This window comes from Castor canadensis, chromosome 8 (genome assembly GCF_047511655.1).
Source record: "Castor canadensis chromosome 8, mCasCan1.hap1v2, whole genome shotgun sequence".
NCBI classification, from domain to species: domain Eukaryota; kingdom Metazoa; phylum Chordata; class Mammalia; order Rodentia; family Castoridae; genus Castor; species Castor canadensis.
The window spans coordinates 141,364,306-141,381,605 of NC_133393.1; the positions used below are offsets into that span (position 1 = coordinate 141,364,306).

At 35.6% G+C, this 17,300-nt stretch overlaps 2 protein-coding genes across 15 annotated transcripts in view; one reads left to right on the top strand and one right to left on the bottom strand.

Moving 5' to 3' along the window:
- Positions 1–10,884, top strand: part of Washc4 (WASH complex subunit 4) — a 57,055-nt gene extending 46,171 nt beyond the window's left edge. For all 7 annotated transcript variants that reach the window (XM_020162372.2, XM_074084280.1, XM_074084281.1 and 4 more), the window contains 6 exons: positions 291–377; positions 3,399–3,546; positions 5,189–5,285; positions 5,893–6,089; positions 6,382–6,481; positions 8,659–10,884. In XM_020162372.2, the coding sequence (XP_020017961.1) occupies positions 291–377; positions 3,399–3,546; positions 5,189–5,285; positions 5,893–6,089; positions 6,382–6,481; positions 8,659–8,711 (682 nt within the window). In that variant the 3' untranslated portion in view covers positions 8,712–10,884. The remainder of the gene's footprint in view (positions 1–290; positions 378–3,398; positions 3,547–5,188; positions 5,286–5,892; positions 6,090–6,381; positions 6,482–8,658) is intronic.
- Positions 10,885–13,953: 3,069 nt separating this feature from the next.
- The window catches only part of Appl2 (adaptor protein, phosphotyrosine interacting with PH domain and leucine zipper 2), a 50,738-nt gene continuing 47,391 nt past the window's right edge, over positions 13,954–17,300 (bottom strand). For 4 of the 8 annotated variants that reach the window (XM_074084284.1, XM_074084289.1, XM_074084286.1 and 1 more), the window contains 4 exons: positions 16,629–16,676; positions 15,763–15,813; positions 14,952–15,066; positions 13,954–14,853 (listed from right to left, as the gene is read on the bottom strand). In XM_074084284.1, the coding sequence (XP_073940385.1) occupies positions 14,756–14,853; positions 14,952–15,066; positions 15,763–15,813; positions 16,629–16,676 (312 nt within the window). In that variant the 3' untranslated portion in view covers positions 13,954–14,755. Of the gene's footprint in view, positions 15,067–15,762; positions 15,814–16,628; positions 16,677–17,300 lie in introns of all 8 variants that reach the window. The other 4 variants (XM_020162379.2, XM_020162383.2, XM_074084283.1 and 1 more) reach the window with 3 other exon arrangements.

Consider the following 17,300-nt stretch of genomic DNA (forward strand, 5'->3'; position numbering starts at 1 on the left):
GATTTTTCTCAATTTTAAGACTTTTATCTTCATTTCTCCTAATATTATAGTTAATTTATCAGTATGCCTTCTGAATGGATCTAAAGATTACATGATTTTAAGGTTTAAAATGTGACCATATCTGAAATTTGATTTGGAATTAAAGTGGCGATACTAACAATGCACTGAAATGCTAAGTTCTTTCCAAATTTGTAGTTGGAATTTTGAGTTCTGCAGTACCACTTCATATCTTTGTCAGTCACTTGTATTTTACTTGCCCCAATAAATCCCTTCCCAAATTCTTAATGTAGATTTGTTCCTGATCTTGAAGATATTGTAAATTTTGAAGAACTAGTAAAAGAAGAAGGTCTTGCAGAAGAAACTTTGAAAGCAGCAAGGTAATCTGTTTTGGAATGATCTAAATTTGGAAGTTTAAAAGTATGTATATAATATATTAAAGAGAAACAGAGGGTAATATATAATTTATATGCCAGTATTTTTGTTACACAAATTATGGTCTCAGCATATGAGAATTGTTTTTTTAAGAAGAATACATTATCCCAAGATCTTTCCAGCTTCACTAAAGAGGGATCTTCTAGAACACGCTGCCAGTATGCTAGCCACCAGTCACACATTACTCTTAAGCACTTAAAATGTGGCTGGTCCAGACAGCTAATTTTGAGGATTCAGTATAAGTGAAAGAATGCTAAATACCTCATTTTTAAAATGTCCCATTTCTTTTTACTTTTGAGATGTTTCTGTTTATCAGCACTCTTCCGGAATGCTAGTCCTTCCTTTCATGTCACCTAGAGCAGCACTGTCCAGTGCATATGGATGACTGTTGAACACTTGAAGTACAGCGAATGGGACTGAGGCAGTCAATCTTAAATTTTAGTTTAGTTTATTTGAAATAGCTAATGGCTATATTATTAGATAGTGCAAGTCTCTGGATGTGGATCAGTAGTGATTTTATAACATAACTTTAAGCCGAGAAAGATATACAGAATTGTTAGGAATATGTACAGAAAGCTCTGGGTTTTCTTTGTAACAGTGACAACAAAATTTATTGCATTGGGCATGAAGGGGCCCTGGACAAAGTGCCGACAGTTTGAATGTCAAAAAGAATAATGGTAAGAATAGGTTATAATGCACTGAATTAAAAAATACACATGCTATAGTATAAGAAAGGTTGGAGGAAGATAATGAAAGTTCTTTTTACAGAAGAATGCCAGCTAACATAGAAGAGATTAGAAGATTTATAGGGAAAAACTCACCATTTTTCAACCACCAGTATAATATTTTAACATTGGGTGAAAAGTTTTTAGAGAACCAGAAGATTCATTTAAAAAAAAAAATCCCACAAAATTGCTTATTAATGACAAATGGGAAAACAATCAGCAATAGAGAGACGTCTCCCACCTTTACCAGCTGATCAAACGTAGCATCACCAGGAATGGGACCAGTGTTATGTGGCCTCCTCATGCAAATGTAATGGCAGGTACCTAGTTCATATTCTTGCCAGAAACGTTTACTCTGAATTTATGAGGAAGCAATCTGAGAAAATGGAGAATGTGGGATATTTTATAAAATCTGGCCTCTTAAAAAATGGCAAATGTCATGAAAGACAAAAAAGGAGACTGTTCTAGATTAGGAGCATAAAGAGACCTACCTGATAACTAAATGTAATGAGGTGGTCCTTATTCATGTCCTATATAAAGAAAGAGGTATCTTGTAAAGGACATTTGGGGAGTGATGGGGGAGATTACAATGGGTTATATATATTAGTTCTGTTGCCCATCCAATCCCTGTGTTGTAGTGTTGGGTAATAATGTACTGTGGCTTTGTTGAGAAATGTCTTAGTAGAGTTCATGCTCAATGAAGTGTTTATGTGCTAAGTGATATGAGGTCTACAACCTTGAAATGTTCCAGAAGATAGAGGAAAGAAGCACGGCAAACTTAACAAGTGGTGAACGTAGTTTATAAGGGTATATAGGTATTTGTTACACTGTATTTTAACTCTTTGACAGGCTTGAAATTAAAAAAAAAATATTGGAAAGTCTGTATGTGAGTGTACACATTTTAATGAGAGTAGACCTCAATACAACAGTTTTGCTCTGGAATACCCTGCTGTGTGGCTTATAGGTGTTTGCCAAATTACATAAGACAGGTACAGTTTATGAGTCATTTGAAAATTTATACCTGAAAATGGCTAAAATAGTTCATATATCAAAGAAAGAAGATTGGACCTTTATCTCTTGTTAAACAATACCATTTTCTCCAAAATTGGTGACCATTTAAAAAAATATATTGGTGTAGTCCAAGGAAGTAAGAGAAAGGAATATTGTCTCTTAAGAACTCTGAGGTGAAACCAACTGATCCCTGCAGGGTCCAGATTTGTGTAAGGAAATGGATGGTTGATGGATGGTGAAGCCAAGAAGTTGTAGGGTCCTGATAATAGATAGATTATCCATACAGACAATGGAGGAGGCACCCTAGTGCAAGATAATAAATTAGGGCAGTGGCTGAAATATTAGTAGATAACTGCTCTCAGGAAAGAGTTAATGAATATACAGACCACTCATGATTTATAGTGGCTCAACTTAACAGTTTTGGGCTTTACTTTCAGCTTTATGATGGTGTGAAAACGATAGGCGTTCAATAGAAACCATACTTCAGATTTTGAATTTGGATCCTTTTCCAGGCAAACAGTGTGTACTGTGATCCTCTTGTGATAACTGGCAGTGGCTGCAAATAGCAGCTCCTGTTTATCCCTGCTGTCACGAGGGGAAACAACAGATATTCTGCAGCATACTGTGTTGCTAAGCTATTGTGCTGGGTGGTTTAGGTGTATTCAATGCATTCTTTTTGTTACTTTATTTTCAGTTTACAGTGGGTTTATCAGGATAGAACCCCATTATAGGCTGAAGAGTATCTGTAGTTGGATCATGTGAGAGATTTCTACCTTCTTCTGTTACTGGAGGAATATCAATTTGAAAGTGGTAGTAGCTATACATGAGGATTACAGGGGCAAAAACACCTCATGTTGCAAAGGTTGGAAGAGAAGCTAAGTTCTTGAAGAAGGCCAGGTTTAAGTTGAGGTGAGGAGATGTGAAAGAAGCTCTAGTGGAGAGATTTATAATGATGCAGAAGCAACTTAAGAGATGGGGTTTTACTGGACTTAGTGTGGGGAGAAGTTGTTTCTACCCATAAGGAAAATGAGTTCATTCTGAACTCCAAGGAAATTTACATAGAAGTTTTATGATATTTCCTGCTTTGGGGTACACTTATCTAACTTCGTAAGTGATGGATTTTTTTTTTAAAAAAGACACACTACTTTTGAAAAAGGAACCAAGAAATACGTATTTGTGTGTGTGTGTGTGTATATATATGTATACATACATACGTACATTGTTTCTTAGGCACTTGGATTCAGTCCTCAGTGATCATACACGGAATTCTGCTGAAGGCACAGAATATTTCAAAATGCTTGTAGATGTTTTTGCTCCAGAATTTCGAAGGCCAAAGAATATACATCTCCGAAATTTCTATATCATTGTTCCTCCTCTAGTGAGTATTTTCAGAACTTGAAATGAACTTTTTTAAAAACTGTGTTAATAAGTAGATCCAATTTCCTTGAGGCATGAGATGTACATAGACTGTAAGTACTTTCTGATTACATATAAAACTAAATGTGGTCTTAGTGAATGTGACCTAGAATTTTTACTTATTAGCTATGCTTAAAAAGGTTTATAGTTAAGCTGCATTCTTATTTGTTAATAACTGCTAGAGAAATCCCAGTATTTTTTAAATTACTTGAGTGCATGCCATTATATGTATAGCATTCATCCTTTGGGTGGAATTATACCACATAAGCACTTTAAGTGCTTAATGTAGATGAACTTTAACTGTTATATTATGAAGGTTTTTAGAAAAATACATCTCTTAAGATGTGAGCCTGTCTCATTTGGTAATACTGTAGTTAACTTGAGGTGAGCTCTTACCACATTTCTTTAATCTGGAGGGTATTTCCTCAGGTCATAGTAGGCAGCAGTGAAGCCAGTGGTGAGCTTAGGAAGAGTCTGGAAGTTTTATAGGATTATGTTACAAAGTGGATGAAGAGCACTTCAAAGACATACAGGCTATTCTTTGTGTGCTTAAGTTTATAGTCTAATTCCAGAAAAAAGATAAGCAGAAATGAGCTATCCAAGAAAGATGTAAACCACATTTGATAAGAGATTGCACAGATACATGATTGACAAATTTCACAGGTGATAAAATTGAAACTTCTATTTCCATTGTAGGCTGTTATAATATTTATCCCACTGTATCACGCTTATTTTTTAAACCATGCTCTCTGTACTCCTATAGAGCTGTGTTGTCTGTGTGTATCCATATGTGGTTATTTAAATTTAAATTAATTAAAATTTTATAAAATAATTCAGTTCGTCAGTTACATTAGCCTTATTTCAAGAGCTCAGTGGCTACATGAGGCTAGTGGCTTTCTGTGATTGGGCAGTCAGATACACCTTTCTGTCATTACCAGTAGTTCCAGTGAGAACTCTAGGTGGCAGTCATTTTTATCTTAAGTTCTTAATGCCATGTATATAGTAAGCTTAAGCAAATTTTTTTTTGTTGAAGAAATAATTTGATTAGATAAGGTGTTTTAGAATACCTGAATTTTCAAGAGAAGTACTGTTTTGAGGACTTCAACATTCAGCCAGATGACTGCTAATCCATTTTAATGAAGAACATGATAAGCAGTGTTTTAGAATGAATTAAGTAGGCAGAATGGCTGCCCTGCATGTGATGAGTACTATGCTTCCAGGAAAAGTGGGTCTGTTTTTTGCCTCCTGTGTTCACTGAGTATATGACTTTGGGTAGGATCATAAATCTCCCAAGGCTCAGTGTTCTCATCTCTAAAATGTGCATAATATTTTATAATGAACCATTTACAAGGACTGTGCTAGGGTTAAGTAGTGATTGAGAAGTATTTTTATTTAAGGGATTTGGATAGAAGAGCCATTAAGAGACACTTCTATAGATTTGTTTCCTCACTAAGGGACTCTTTTTTTTTTAAACAAAAAGACTATCTGAGGCAAATGATGTTTCAGATCAAAATAACAGGAACCTAGAAGAAATTCTATTTATAATTTACGAAATGAGGGTTTTATTAGCACGGTTTTTCTGATGTCTTTATATCCCTTTTTAGACCCTCAACTTTGTAGAGCATTCCATTAGTTGCAAGGAGAAACTGAATAAAAAAAATAAGATTGGAGCTGCCTTTACTGATGATGGTTTTGCCATGGGTAAGCCTAATGAAACTGTTTCCCCGTCAATTTTATGTTTACCTTAAAATGGGTTCTTAGAAACATTTGCTTGAAAATCAGTTTATGTGTTCTTCATAGGTTTTTTTCATGAGCAGTATTTACTGTTACTTTTTAAATGGGTCAATCTGATGGAAAATAACTTGTTTTCCATCATCTATGACTGTCATTAAATGGTAGCCTCTTGGTGTTGCTAGTCAATGTATCTAGTTTGACCTATGATTTATGCTTTGTTTTTGTTGTGGTTTTATAGTTTCAGCATTTTGTTTTTCCCAGGTTTCCCTGTATCTTTCTTATTACCAGTTTAGCAGTGGAAGTTTTTATTCTCTAACAGTAACAGCCATATGATTTTCCAGGTCATATTATTTATTAATTTTCCTTTTGTTTTTTTCTTTAGTTCTTTGTACTTTTATGTCTTTTTAAAGGAAGAAATTAGCCATTTTTCTAAACTTGTTCATACTGCAAAATGTGATCTGGAAGAGGATTAATTAAAAAATGTTTAGCTTATGGCTAGGAGTTATTGGTAAAGGAGTAGAATACAACTTCTGTACTCACATTAATTTAACTTCGGTTTTGCTGATGCCTTTAGGTGTGGCTTACATCTTAAAACTTTTGGATCAGTACCAGGAGTTTGATTCACTTCACTGGTTTCAGTCTGTTAGAGAGAAATACATAAAGGAGATAAGAACAGTTGCTAAGCAACAGAATGTGCAGTCAACTAGTCAAGATGAAAAACTGCTACAAACCATGAATCTTACTCAGAAGCGACTGGATGTCTATCTACAGGTAGATGAATAAAGAGTCAAATCTCCTTTGGCTTTTTGATATTCATTGCATTTGATATCTGAAAACTAGAGTCATATAGAAACTTGCATTTCAGCAAGTGAGATAGTGATAAAAAGAATATGTCTTAAAATGGTACTTGGAAGCCATTCAGTCTTAAAAATGGGTGGGTTGGTTCAGTTTCTGTATTTATGACTCCCATTAGAACTTTTAAAAATAATAAGAGCAAAGTATAAATATTTTTGATATTTTGCTATGAATATTTTTCCATCTCGTTTGAAATTTATTCACACAGGAATTTGAATTGCTGTACTTCTCATTGAGCAGTGCAAGAATTTTCTTCAGAGCAGACAAGACTGCAGCTGAAGAGAACCAAGAAAAGAAAGAGAAGGAAGGTAAGTAAATGGCTTAATGTGGCAAGAATAGTAAGCCTCTCTTCAGCAGTAGCCACTGATGTTCCTGGTTGGGTTTCTAGCTACTGTATTCTTTGGAAAATAATACATCTAGAAACAAGTCTTTTAAAAAGCAAAAGCCCATTAATGGATCGTGTGAAATTGAAAAGAAATTTATATAGTTCATTTCACTCTCTGGTAACCATTTAAGCTCTTACTCAGTTTCCTTTTGTAACTTAAATAAAATTTGAAAAGTTCCATTTGTTTCTTCTACTGTTCAATCTATGGCAGATTAGAAGGAACAGATTAGGGGAGGATTGCTGAATGTTCCTGCAGACAGAACTGCTGCTGATTAGACATTAACTGATGGGAGTGGTGATCAGAGAGGTTTGCAGTCAGTTACAGAGCTATTTAGGGTTACAGTCAACAGTGTCCTGTCCTCCATAGCTAGATTCTGGAGAATCAGTGTGCAGTGACTCTAAGAATCACTGAAGAAAGGATTATGTCCACAGTATTCTTTGCAGGACAATGGAAAGTACTAATATACTTCAGCGTGTAAAAGATTGCTCAGTGTTTCCTGTGTTTTATATGTAATCGTGATAAATCTCCCTCAGTCTTGACACTTAGGAACAGTGTTTTCCTTGTTCTCTGATGGAAATTACGTAACATACATTTTTCTTTGTTTGGAAGGTCATAAGGAGGTATAGGAACAAGTTGATCTTTACAGTTTTTATGTTCATCTCTTTTTCTTACTGTATTTCATGAATTTTTTTTATAAAGATACAAATACATTTCATAAATAGCATGTTTTTATTAAGCTTATTTTGTGTCAGATTTTAAAATGCCCCTCCCCCCCGCTTTCTTTCTAACAGTGAACAGAGGTGACTGATTTGGGTACATTGCTTCATTGACTATTACTAACATTGCTTATTTATTAGGAACTTATCTAGGTATGTTTAGAAACTGGACTGAGTAATAAGGATGTGTTTGAAAAATTGTTTCAGGTTGTTACTTGGAAAATACTTAGTATTTGTTAAATGAAAATTTGTATATATTACATTTTAGGTTCATATTCAGGAAAAATTACTAATCCATTTGAGTCCATGTAATCTAAATTGTGAAGAAACTCATTGTTTAGGTTTTGCGCTGCATTTTGTGAGGTCAGAACCTGGTCTTCAGTGCAGGTGACTAGGAAAACTCTGCAAGTGGCAAGCATTAAGAAAAACAGTCCTTCATTCTCATGGCAGTGGGATTCCTTGCTTTGCTCTGGTTGTGTATATCACTTACATGTCCAGATCATTCTTCTGTTTAAAACTGTAGTTTAGTTCAAGATTGCTCAGAGTTGTTTAATACATTAGCTAAATAGCTTTTATCCGTTAATTTTGCATATGTCAGGAATTCATTCTATTCGCACATAATAAAAAGTGCATTAAGCCAGGTGTTGTGGCTCACACCTGTAATCTTAGCTAATTGGAAGTAAAAGATGGAAGGATCACAGTTTGAGGCCAGCCCTAGGCAAAATGTTTTCGAGACACCTTCCATCCCCATCTCAACTAATAAGAGCTGCGTGTGGTGGTGTGCACCTGTCATCCCAGCTAAGTTGGAAGCCTAAATAGGAGGATCACAGTCCTGGCCAGCCTGGGTGTAAATACAAGACCCTTTTCCAAAAATACCTAAATCAAAAAGGGTTAGGGACATAGCCCAAGTGACAAAGTGCCTGACTAGTGAGCACAAGGTCCTGAGTTCAAAGTTGCTGTTAAAAATGAATTGTAAATATAAATGGGAAGTTATTTGTTCTGGAAAATCTTGGTGTGTGAGTTTGCAGCCGTGTTTCTAACAGGGTAATACACAGTGATGATTTCTTGGGTCATGTGGAAGAACTGGGGAGCCTGCCTTACTTCCATAGGGGTGTCAAGATTCCACAGGAGGACACTCATACAGTGTGAAGCCCTATCCCAGATGCAGTTTTTAATTTCTTCAGCTCCACATTCCCATTGAGAACCAGTTAAAACTTTCACAGTATTTAGCCTAGGTATTATTTGTGATGTTAGAGAAATACTTGATTGATGAAACCTTTACTTAGTTTAAAATTTAGCAGTATAGCTCTTCTTAGGTTTTACTTTTAATTCATTTTTTAAATGAATATGAATGTTCATTGTTATTTTCACTCATGCTTCTAGAAGAAACTAAAACAAGCAATGGAGACCTGTCTGCTGATCCTGTTGTGAAATGATACTGGTGGTATGAAATCATCAGAACTGTGTGAATACTTTGCCAATGGAGTGGACGTTAGAAGCTGTTGATGAGTTGTTTCCTGGGTCTCATCTCTGGAAGAAATTTACATGTTGCAACTCTTTAAGGCAGTTTTCTAAAGTTAAACCTATTCTGTTTCTAAAGGCTCTACTTTTCAAAAGAGGAGAGAGAAAGATTTTAAAACTGGAATTTTCCCTGGATTTTAGGTAGAAGATGTACCTAGGAACAGTTATTTGACATGAGGTTTTAGAAGGGCAAATCCAGATTCCTAAACTGTCACCTTGGTAATCTATATGAGTGTTTGTAATTTGTATTTGCATAGGCATTTGATCCATATTTATCTTGTCATTGGAAATTCAGTGCATATATACATCCAGTAAATACATCTTAAAAAAAGGATTTGAGCCTGAAATTTGTGAGGCATACATGTTAATATGCTTGTGGAAAGAATATATAAAAATGTCCTTGAAACTAGAGGTGAGGCACAGTATGTTATGTACCCTTTGTGTACAGTGTAACTGATGACCCTTCATGCATTATTAATTTCATGTGACTCACAAGAGCTGCTAATGTCTTTGATGAGACATTTTATAACTAGTTTACATTGCTTTGGGAACATTTAACCTCCAACAACTGCTTTAAATGTAAGATTTACTTAATATTCAAAAAAAAAAAAACTCACATAAAGCCATAGAGTCCTGCTTGAAGCTTCACTTTGGTTTGAAGGCACTCTGATATCAGAAGAAATTAAATTACTTCTGCACCCAAACTCAGGTTTCTTCTACGTTAAGTTAAATTGAAATCTTGGTGATGGTTTGGGCAGACTTTTTCTTTGTATCAAGTATAATTTAAGATACAAGAGTAAAATAACAATTGCACTGTGGCAGGCTTTAAAAATTTTACCACTGTGAGAATAAAACTAATAAATCAGTAATTTAAAAAGTTTTAGAAAGATTTTGAGTAAATTTAGTTCCCAGCAGCCTACTAGCTTTATTTTTGTAAAGGTATGTTAGTTAATAGTTGAGTGGATTAATCATGGCCTTTTAAAAAATACAGTAAAGTGATGCCTTTACAATGAGAAGAAAAACTTAAAACTTTTAATGTAGTACAAACATTTTGGGAAATGTTGGGTTTTTCTATTGTGTTTGCCTGCTAACTATTTCTTTGAATAAATTCTGCAAGTAATTCTAACATTGTTAGAATTCTAACATTATTTCTTGATTCCAGATTTTGGGATGCATATACAGTGCCCTGTATGTACTCATTGGTTAGGGTCAGGGTCAGAGTAACTTTCCCAGCCTAGGTAAATACTTTCATTGCTAAAAATCAGAAGAAACAGAATATGTTGGAAATGTTTCTTTGTTTATTATGTAAACATGGCTTATAGAATTATGGACATTAGATGCATTAAAGGCATTTAATATTTGTAATTCATACTAACTGTAGAAATGGCCCTAAAGCATGCTGCATAATTAATAATTTATATTTTCATTATTATAAATGTTTATATTGATACTGGATTTGATTATATCAAATTAGTCACTATTTCATAGCCACAGTATTGTTTTCTCTGTTTTTCTTTTCTGACTTAATAGGAAGGAAACTGTGAATAAAGAGTCACATGCTCTTTGTTCACTATCCCCACACGTAAAAATCAATTCTTTCATCAATATTAAAGTTCACATGCTGACTCGCTGGGTACCTACAATTGAGAAGAAAGTGACAGGTCATTTTTTTACCTTGAGTTGAAAATTATGTCACTGCAGTCTGGATAAAATAAGTTCATATATTTGTAATACAACTTCTGAAATAAGTATTTAAATGGTATTAAATTGCAGAGCAACAGGGCTTCAGTGTACTCATAACTGAGTTAATGTATACATTTGGGTGATGATTTTCCTTGCTAACATTAATGTTAATATTTTTCAGACATACTATAATTTAAAAATTAATGTGAGCATTTGTTGTAAGGTCACAGAAAACTTACCAGTGTTCAAATTCTCAGGAATTAAGGACTAACCATAACATTGTTCTAGTCTGATTTTGTAAAAGATGGCAAGTTTGTTACCTCACTTGAGTGGAGGTTCCCCTCCCCCCCATTCTAAGAGAATACAATATGTATAAAAACATTAATAAATATAATTTCAAATTTTTCCTTCCTCTGGATTGTTTATGTTCAGAATTGAACGTCTTAAACCAGTAGTTCTTAATAGTAACTTTTTTGAGATACCCTTATGTTTAAAAAATATTTAGAATAAAAATGTTGCATTCTAGACAGGGGCTGTAGCTCAGTGGTACTGTGCTTTCCCAGAATGTACAAGGCTGTGGGTTCAATCCCCAGCACCACATAAAAATAAGAGACATTATAAATGCTAAATATAATTTTAAAAAATGTTACATGCACATAGGCAAAAAAATGATAAGTATAAAATTGGGATTGGGTCTTTTCTGTGTATCCTGTGTGAAGAACTTTTCTTTCCTTTATACATTCCTGATCTCTGCATAGATTGATACTTTCAAATAGAAAGAACCAACATGAAGTTCCTTTAAATCCTAATCTTGGGAAGGGATCCTATGTATGCATAGTTGATATGTTCGAAGTAATTATTGTCCCATTTACAAACATGAGTTGAACTGAAATAGTAGTAAGTTTTTTGTTTTAAGACAGGGTCTTGCTTCATAGCCCAGGCCAGCCTCAAACTCTTGATCCCTAGATGTGCACCACCATTCCTAGCTCAAGAGCCTTTTAAATGTTCTACTGGATGCAAGAGATACAAGCTTGTTAAACATTGTGCTGGAGAAATGCCTGCTTGCTGCCCTTTCTTCTTCTTAGGTAGTAAATTTCTGAAGAGCGGAGGGTGAGATACCATTGCAGACATCATGCCATTCTTTATGTTGGGTTTGCTAAATGTAAAACAGTGGACTTCCAGTCAGCTTTGATAATTTTGGTATACAATTCTCATTATAGCTGCATGCTGTAGACCTTTTAGACATTCCTTTACTTAGGAAGTTTTAATGCTGTAGTTTTTCTATAGAAATTAAGTAAGACTGTGCAGGAACCTTCAAGATGGAGATAGTAAGGTTAAAGTTCAGTTTATATAAAGGTAAATATAGTGTATAAAAACATTTTTCTCTATTTTGGTAACTTGGCTCTTCTTTACCACTTAGTTTACCTGATACCTCTAGTTTCCATTATTGGAGATATACTCAGGAATATAGATGAAATTTATCTTTCAGTTGATAACATGTCTGATGTCATAATTCTGGGATCATCTTTAATGACTAAGTACATTTATATATATGTAAGGTCTCTGCGTAGTGAGTCATTCTTTAGTAATGCTGTATCATGATGGGTGAATTAAAACTTCTGTACTCAGAAGCACCTGTCTATATAAAATTAATATTAATCTTTGTAGGATCTATAGGAAAGGTAACCAGGCATTAAGGATTGCCTTGATACAGCTGCTGAATATCAGAATAATCTTCAAAGCTTAAACATTTGGTGATCAATTCATCACCAGTCTCATGTACATGGCACACATTGGCTAGAAAACATAGGCTCTAGCCACAGTGATATGAGTTCTGACTTTTTTTTGCCCATGAGCAGGTTGTTTACCCTCTGCTTCATTTCCTCAGGCAGAACATGGAATGATAAAAATAGTATTTAGTTTATAGGTTTCTGAGGATTCAGTTAATTATGTATAAAGCACTGTATTTACTAAGAAACAATACCATGAAGCTGGGTATTGTGGTACACAACTGTAATCCTAGCACTTGGTGGAGCCGAGGCAGAATTTATGAGCATGAATTTGCTGACAGCTTGGGCTACATGGTGAGACAGTCTCATAAGACCAAAGAAAAAGAAACACACTACAAATTTTAGTTACAGTATTTACAGTAATATTTATGGTAGGGGCTACATAGTGAGATGGTCTCAAAAAGGAAGTTTCCTCTTCCCCCAGGGAACTTCTGTGAGGGGTTCAGTAGAAACTAGTCCCATGCTTTTACAATTTGTTTTCCTAAATAACATGGTGTTTTGCATGTTTACTGAATTTAATTGAATCTTTTATGGCTTTAATTTAGTATTACTTGAAGTTCATCCATGTTGATACGTGGTGATGGTTTAGTTTTACTTCTCTAATATCCTGTCTGAATGCAGACGTTTTATCTCTTCTCCTCTTGGTGGCATTTGGGTTTTCACATTTAGGATACTGTAAGCAATGCTGCTGTAATTGTTTTCGGACATGTCCTGGAACACATGTAGAAACTGCAAGGTGTAGGACAGGTGCACTTCCAAGTTGACTATGCCAAATTGTTCTCTCATCTTAGCAGTAGGTGAGATTCCTAGTTGCTTCATTCCTGTCAACAGGTGAATTTTTGCAGTCTGGACAATCTAAAATGTCTTAGGGTGCTTTTAAGGTGCACTTCCTGATTACTGTATGAGATTACTGATCGAGCATACTTCTGTTTATGAACACTTTGTAATCTATGAAGTGCTTTCATTATATATCTTTAAAAATTAACATAATCGTAGAAGTTTTTATTCTGGATATTTGGTCTTGCGTGCTTTCATTCTCTGATGTTTTTGATGAAGGTAATTTTAAGGAACTGTCTTCTTATGCTTTGCTTATGATACACTTACTTTGTCTTATTAAGAGTCACACAGTCCTAATAGTGGTTTGGTTTTCAACCTAGTAGCTACTCAGGACTTGAGTTTCTCCACCCTAGAGACTCCTGTAGTGAAAAAAGTGGTAAGAAACTGTTGGCTCTTACAGCATGTCAGAGGACTTAACTGATCTAATACAGTGAGTGAGGCTAGCTAGGCAAATATGTAAGGCATTAGCAAACACTGAACTAATTTTACAGTGTACAATCTCAAACTAGTTTAAATCAGCTCACCTTGCCTCTCATGGCATTGTCCTGTGAGGTTAATCTACTTTTGGGTTGCAAAAGTTATTTAATTGCAGGTAGGGGAGGGGGCAGGGGGGGAGAAATGACCTAAACAATGTATGCATATGTGAATAAATGAGTAATTTTCAAAAAAGTTATTTAATTAGAATTAAAATATTGTACTCATTGAATAGAGGCATTTTTGACAGTGTTGTTTCCTCTGCTATGATTTCACTGTGCCCTGGTTTAATGGAAATTAACTGTGAAAGCTAGAGAACTGACTTTACTTTTCTTCCTGGGATGTTGTGAAAAATAACCACAACAAACAAAAATACAGAGTGATAATTTTTATTGCTAGGTTATTATTACAAAGAAAAAGAGCTTGTTTAACTTGGTTACAATAAACAAACTGTACCAATTCATGATCTTTATTCTTATTTCATAATTAGGAGGGAATCGAAGAGTGGGCTGAGACTCCAGGAACCAGAAATAATCAGGGTGGAAATAACTTCATACCAAGCCCTATAGCCAGCTGTGCTTCAAGTGAGTTTTAAAATTAATTGGTCCCTTCCTTGAGGAGGTTCTGGCTCAGAAGAAACAGGAAGTAGTAGAGTTGCACCCTGTCCACAGGAAATAGCCACTAAAAACAGTTCAGAGTACCTTAAACTTTTGAATGAATGATGGTTCAGTATGGTTCTGTTGTAAAGTTAAATATCTTTTGTGGTGTTCACCTGCTAGTCTTTTTTATTGCATGGTATCTGTAACAGTTACCAAAACTAGATCTGTACCTCTACTAGTGTGCTGTCCTATGCACATGGTAATGCTACAAGATCCAGTTAATTATGAGACAGCTGGATTTTGAATACATGCTTTTCAGAATGGTAGGCACTTAAAATTCATTAAGTAAAATATAAAAATAGATTATATTAATAAGAAATACTTAGTATTTATCAAAGTATAAACCTAGGCTTTTGCCATTTTTAAAAAAGGGTATTGGAAACTGAAGAGGTGACATCCAAACAAAGTGAACAATGTAGTTCCATAGCTTTTGTTCTGAACACTGAACAATGCAGTCTAAGGAAAGGACTTACCACAAACACCTAAAATAACACTTGTAGATGGGTAGGAATGTTGTCACCCATTTCTTACTGTTTCCCTCCCAAGTCTCGGTAGCAAGGCATCGAGGGGTACGTTCCACAGACGCTCAGCATTCTGAAACCAGGTCAGTGTTCCTGTGCATCAGAGAAGTTGAAAACCCTTAAGGAGGTAGCTCTCCTTCCTGTGTGCTCTTCCCCACAGGCCCAAGTGAGTTATGCTTCAGATTCTGCACCTCTATTTTCACTTGGGCTTCCGTCATTGTCATCTGGTTGATCACTTAACAGTACATACTTTCCATCATTGGTTAGTGGTATAGACTGCATTAGTTGAGCCAGTGCTTCTGGATCCTGAAGTTAGAAGAGTTTAAGAGGAAAAAAAAGAAAAAGCTTAAGATGCACTTATACCCCCCACCCCCTGGCTTGCTTTCAATGTTCTGTGATCTAAACTTTCAGCTGACTCCTTGCTTTTCTGAAAAAACTCAAGGGTATATTTTTCCTCTCAGTCCAAATATCTTTTGAAAAAATATTTTTGGTGGCACTGGGATTTGCACTCAGGGCCTCACGCCTATTAGGCAGCCACTCCAAGAGCCCTTTTTTGTATGGGGTATTTTTGAAGCAGGGTCTTGTGAACTGTTTGCCAGAGCTGGCCTTGAACTGCAGCCTCCTGATCTCTGCCTCCTGAGCAGCTAGAATTACAGATGTGAGCCACAGGCAACCAATCCAAATATCATTTTTGTAGCAAATTTACAATCATCCAACCAAAGAGTTCATAAAGGAACTTTCTTCATAAAACTTTTGTCTGCTATATCTTTAAACCCCTTTCTTGTTTAGTCTATACCATGAGTTTGGTAAGCTATGGCCACTTAGCTTACCACTTGTTTTATAAATAAAGCTGTGCTGGAGCACAGCCATGACCATTTGTTTCAATACTACCCGTGGCCAAGTTGAGTCGTTAGGATAGATGAGACGCCTAAACAAAAATGTGCTGACCTCCTGTCTATACCATTAAATTCTAACTTGGAAGCTGGACATGGTGGCACACACCTGTAATAGGATTGTGAGTTTGAGGTCAACCCAGGCAAAGTTAGTGAGACCCTATGTAGAAACAAAACAAAAAGCCATTTGCCATTATTTCAGGTACACTATTCATCATTCCCTCCCTGATAAGACTGAATGCACAAACGAGGCATGTAATGCCTACATGTAACTGTTTAAAGTTTAAAACTCAGCTCCTCAGTGACATTAGGCACATTCAGTGTACATATTAAATAATGCAGATTTTTATCACTTCCATATTGCAGGAAGTTGTAACAGACTCCTAAACTAGAAGCCCTCTGGGGAAGGGGACATACCTTATTCACAATTCTAATTCCAGGGTTGTTTTTTTTTTTTTGGTACTGGGGTTTGAACTCAGGGCTTCGAACTCAGGGCTTCATGCTTGCTGGGCAGGCGCCCAGGGTTGTTCTTACACAAATTATGCTTTCAAAAATTGGATGAATGAGAGACTAAGCCACTGAAGGATAGGGAGGTCTCAGTGTTATTTCTCATAAGTTCCCAGGCGATGTCTGCCAGTGTTGCTGGGCCTGTGATCATCCTCTGAGGGATGAGGCCTTGTAGTATGTGATAGGTACTCAAGTTTTAATATCTTAATAGGAAAGAAGAAATCTAGCCAACTAGTATGCAAGCAAGAATGTTAACCAAGAAGAGCCACAGCAGTGGTGTTTATTAAGAAGTGCACATGTGTTACCAATGAATGTGGCATTGGCCGATCACAGATGTCTGGTTGTTAGAATGCTTAAAGGAAATCTCAAATATGGCCACACTGTATAGTGAGCTTCACCTTTCTTTTTGAGAAAGTGTTAGTATGTGAATTTGAGTAATTGTTAAGCCACTACTCAAATGCACCTTACCTTTTGAACCTCAATGATTTCTTTTCCCAAATTAATAGCATAACATATCTGTAAAAGACAAGAAAAGTAGTGATTGGCAAAGGTAGGAAAGGATAAAAGTACCAGAAAAATGTGACATGGAGACTATAATAAGGCCACTGTCTGTTCACATCCCCGTGGGCAGAAAGGACTTTGCTGCACAAGACTGGCTCCTTGAGGCCCAGTGCCAACTGTCCTGACCTCCTGTTACTAATTTATGCCATACTCAAAGTATTCCAGGTAAGTGAGAACTAAGTTAATTGCCCACTACATGTTCATATATACAGTGGCAAACAGACACTGAATGAAAGAACAGTATTTATTTATTTATTTAATGGTACATGGGATTGAATTGAAAGCTTTAGCTTGAGCCACACTCCTAGTCCAGTCCAGGATTGATTAACTGATGAGTTCTAAAAAATGGATGTGGTGTTTTTTTGTATTAAACAAAGGAACAGTTTAAGTGTACTTTACTCACACCTTCTTACTCAGTTGGCTCTCTGAGACTATTCTCTCTTGTAGCTGTAGCTTTTTTAACATTTTTTTAACTGCTTTTAACATTTCATATATCCTTTCTAAACAGTTAAATCTTGCTATTAAAGCAATATTACTCATTCACTCTGTTTTAGTTAGTATGTATTTTTCCATGGAAAT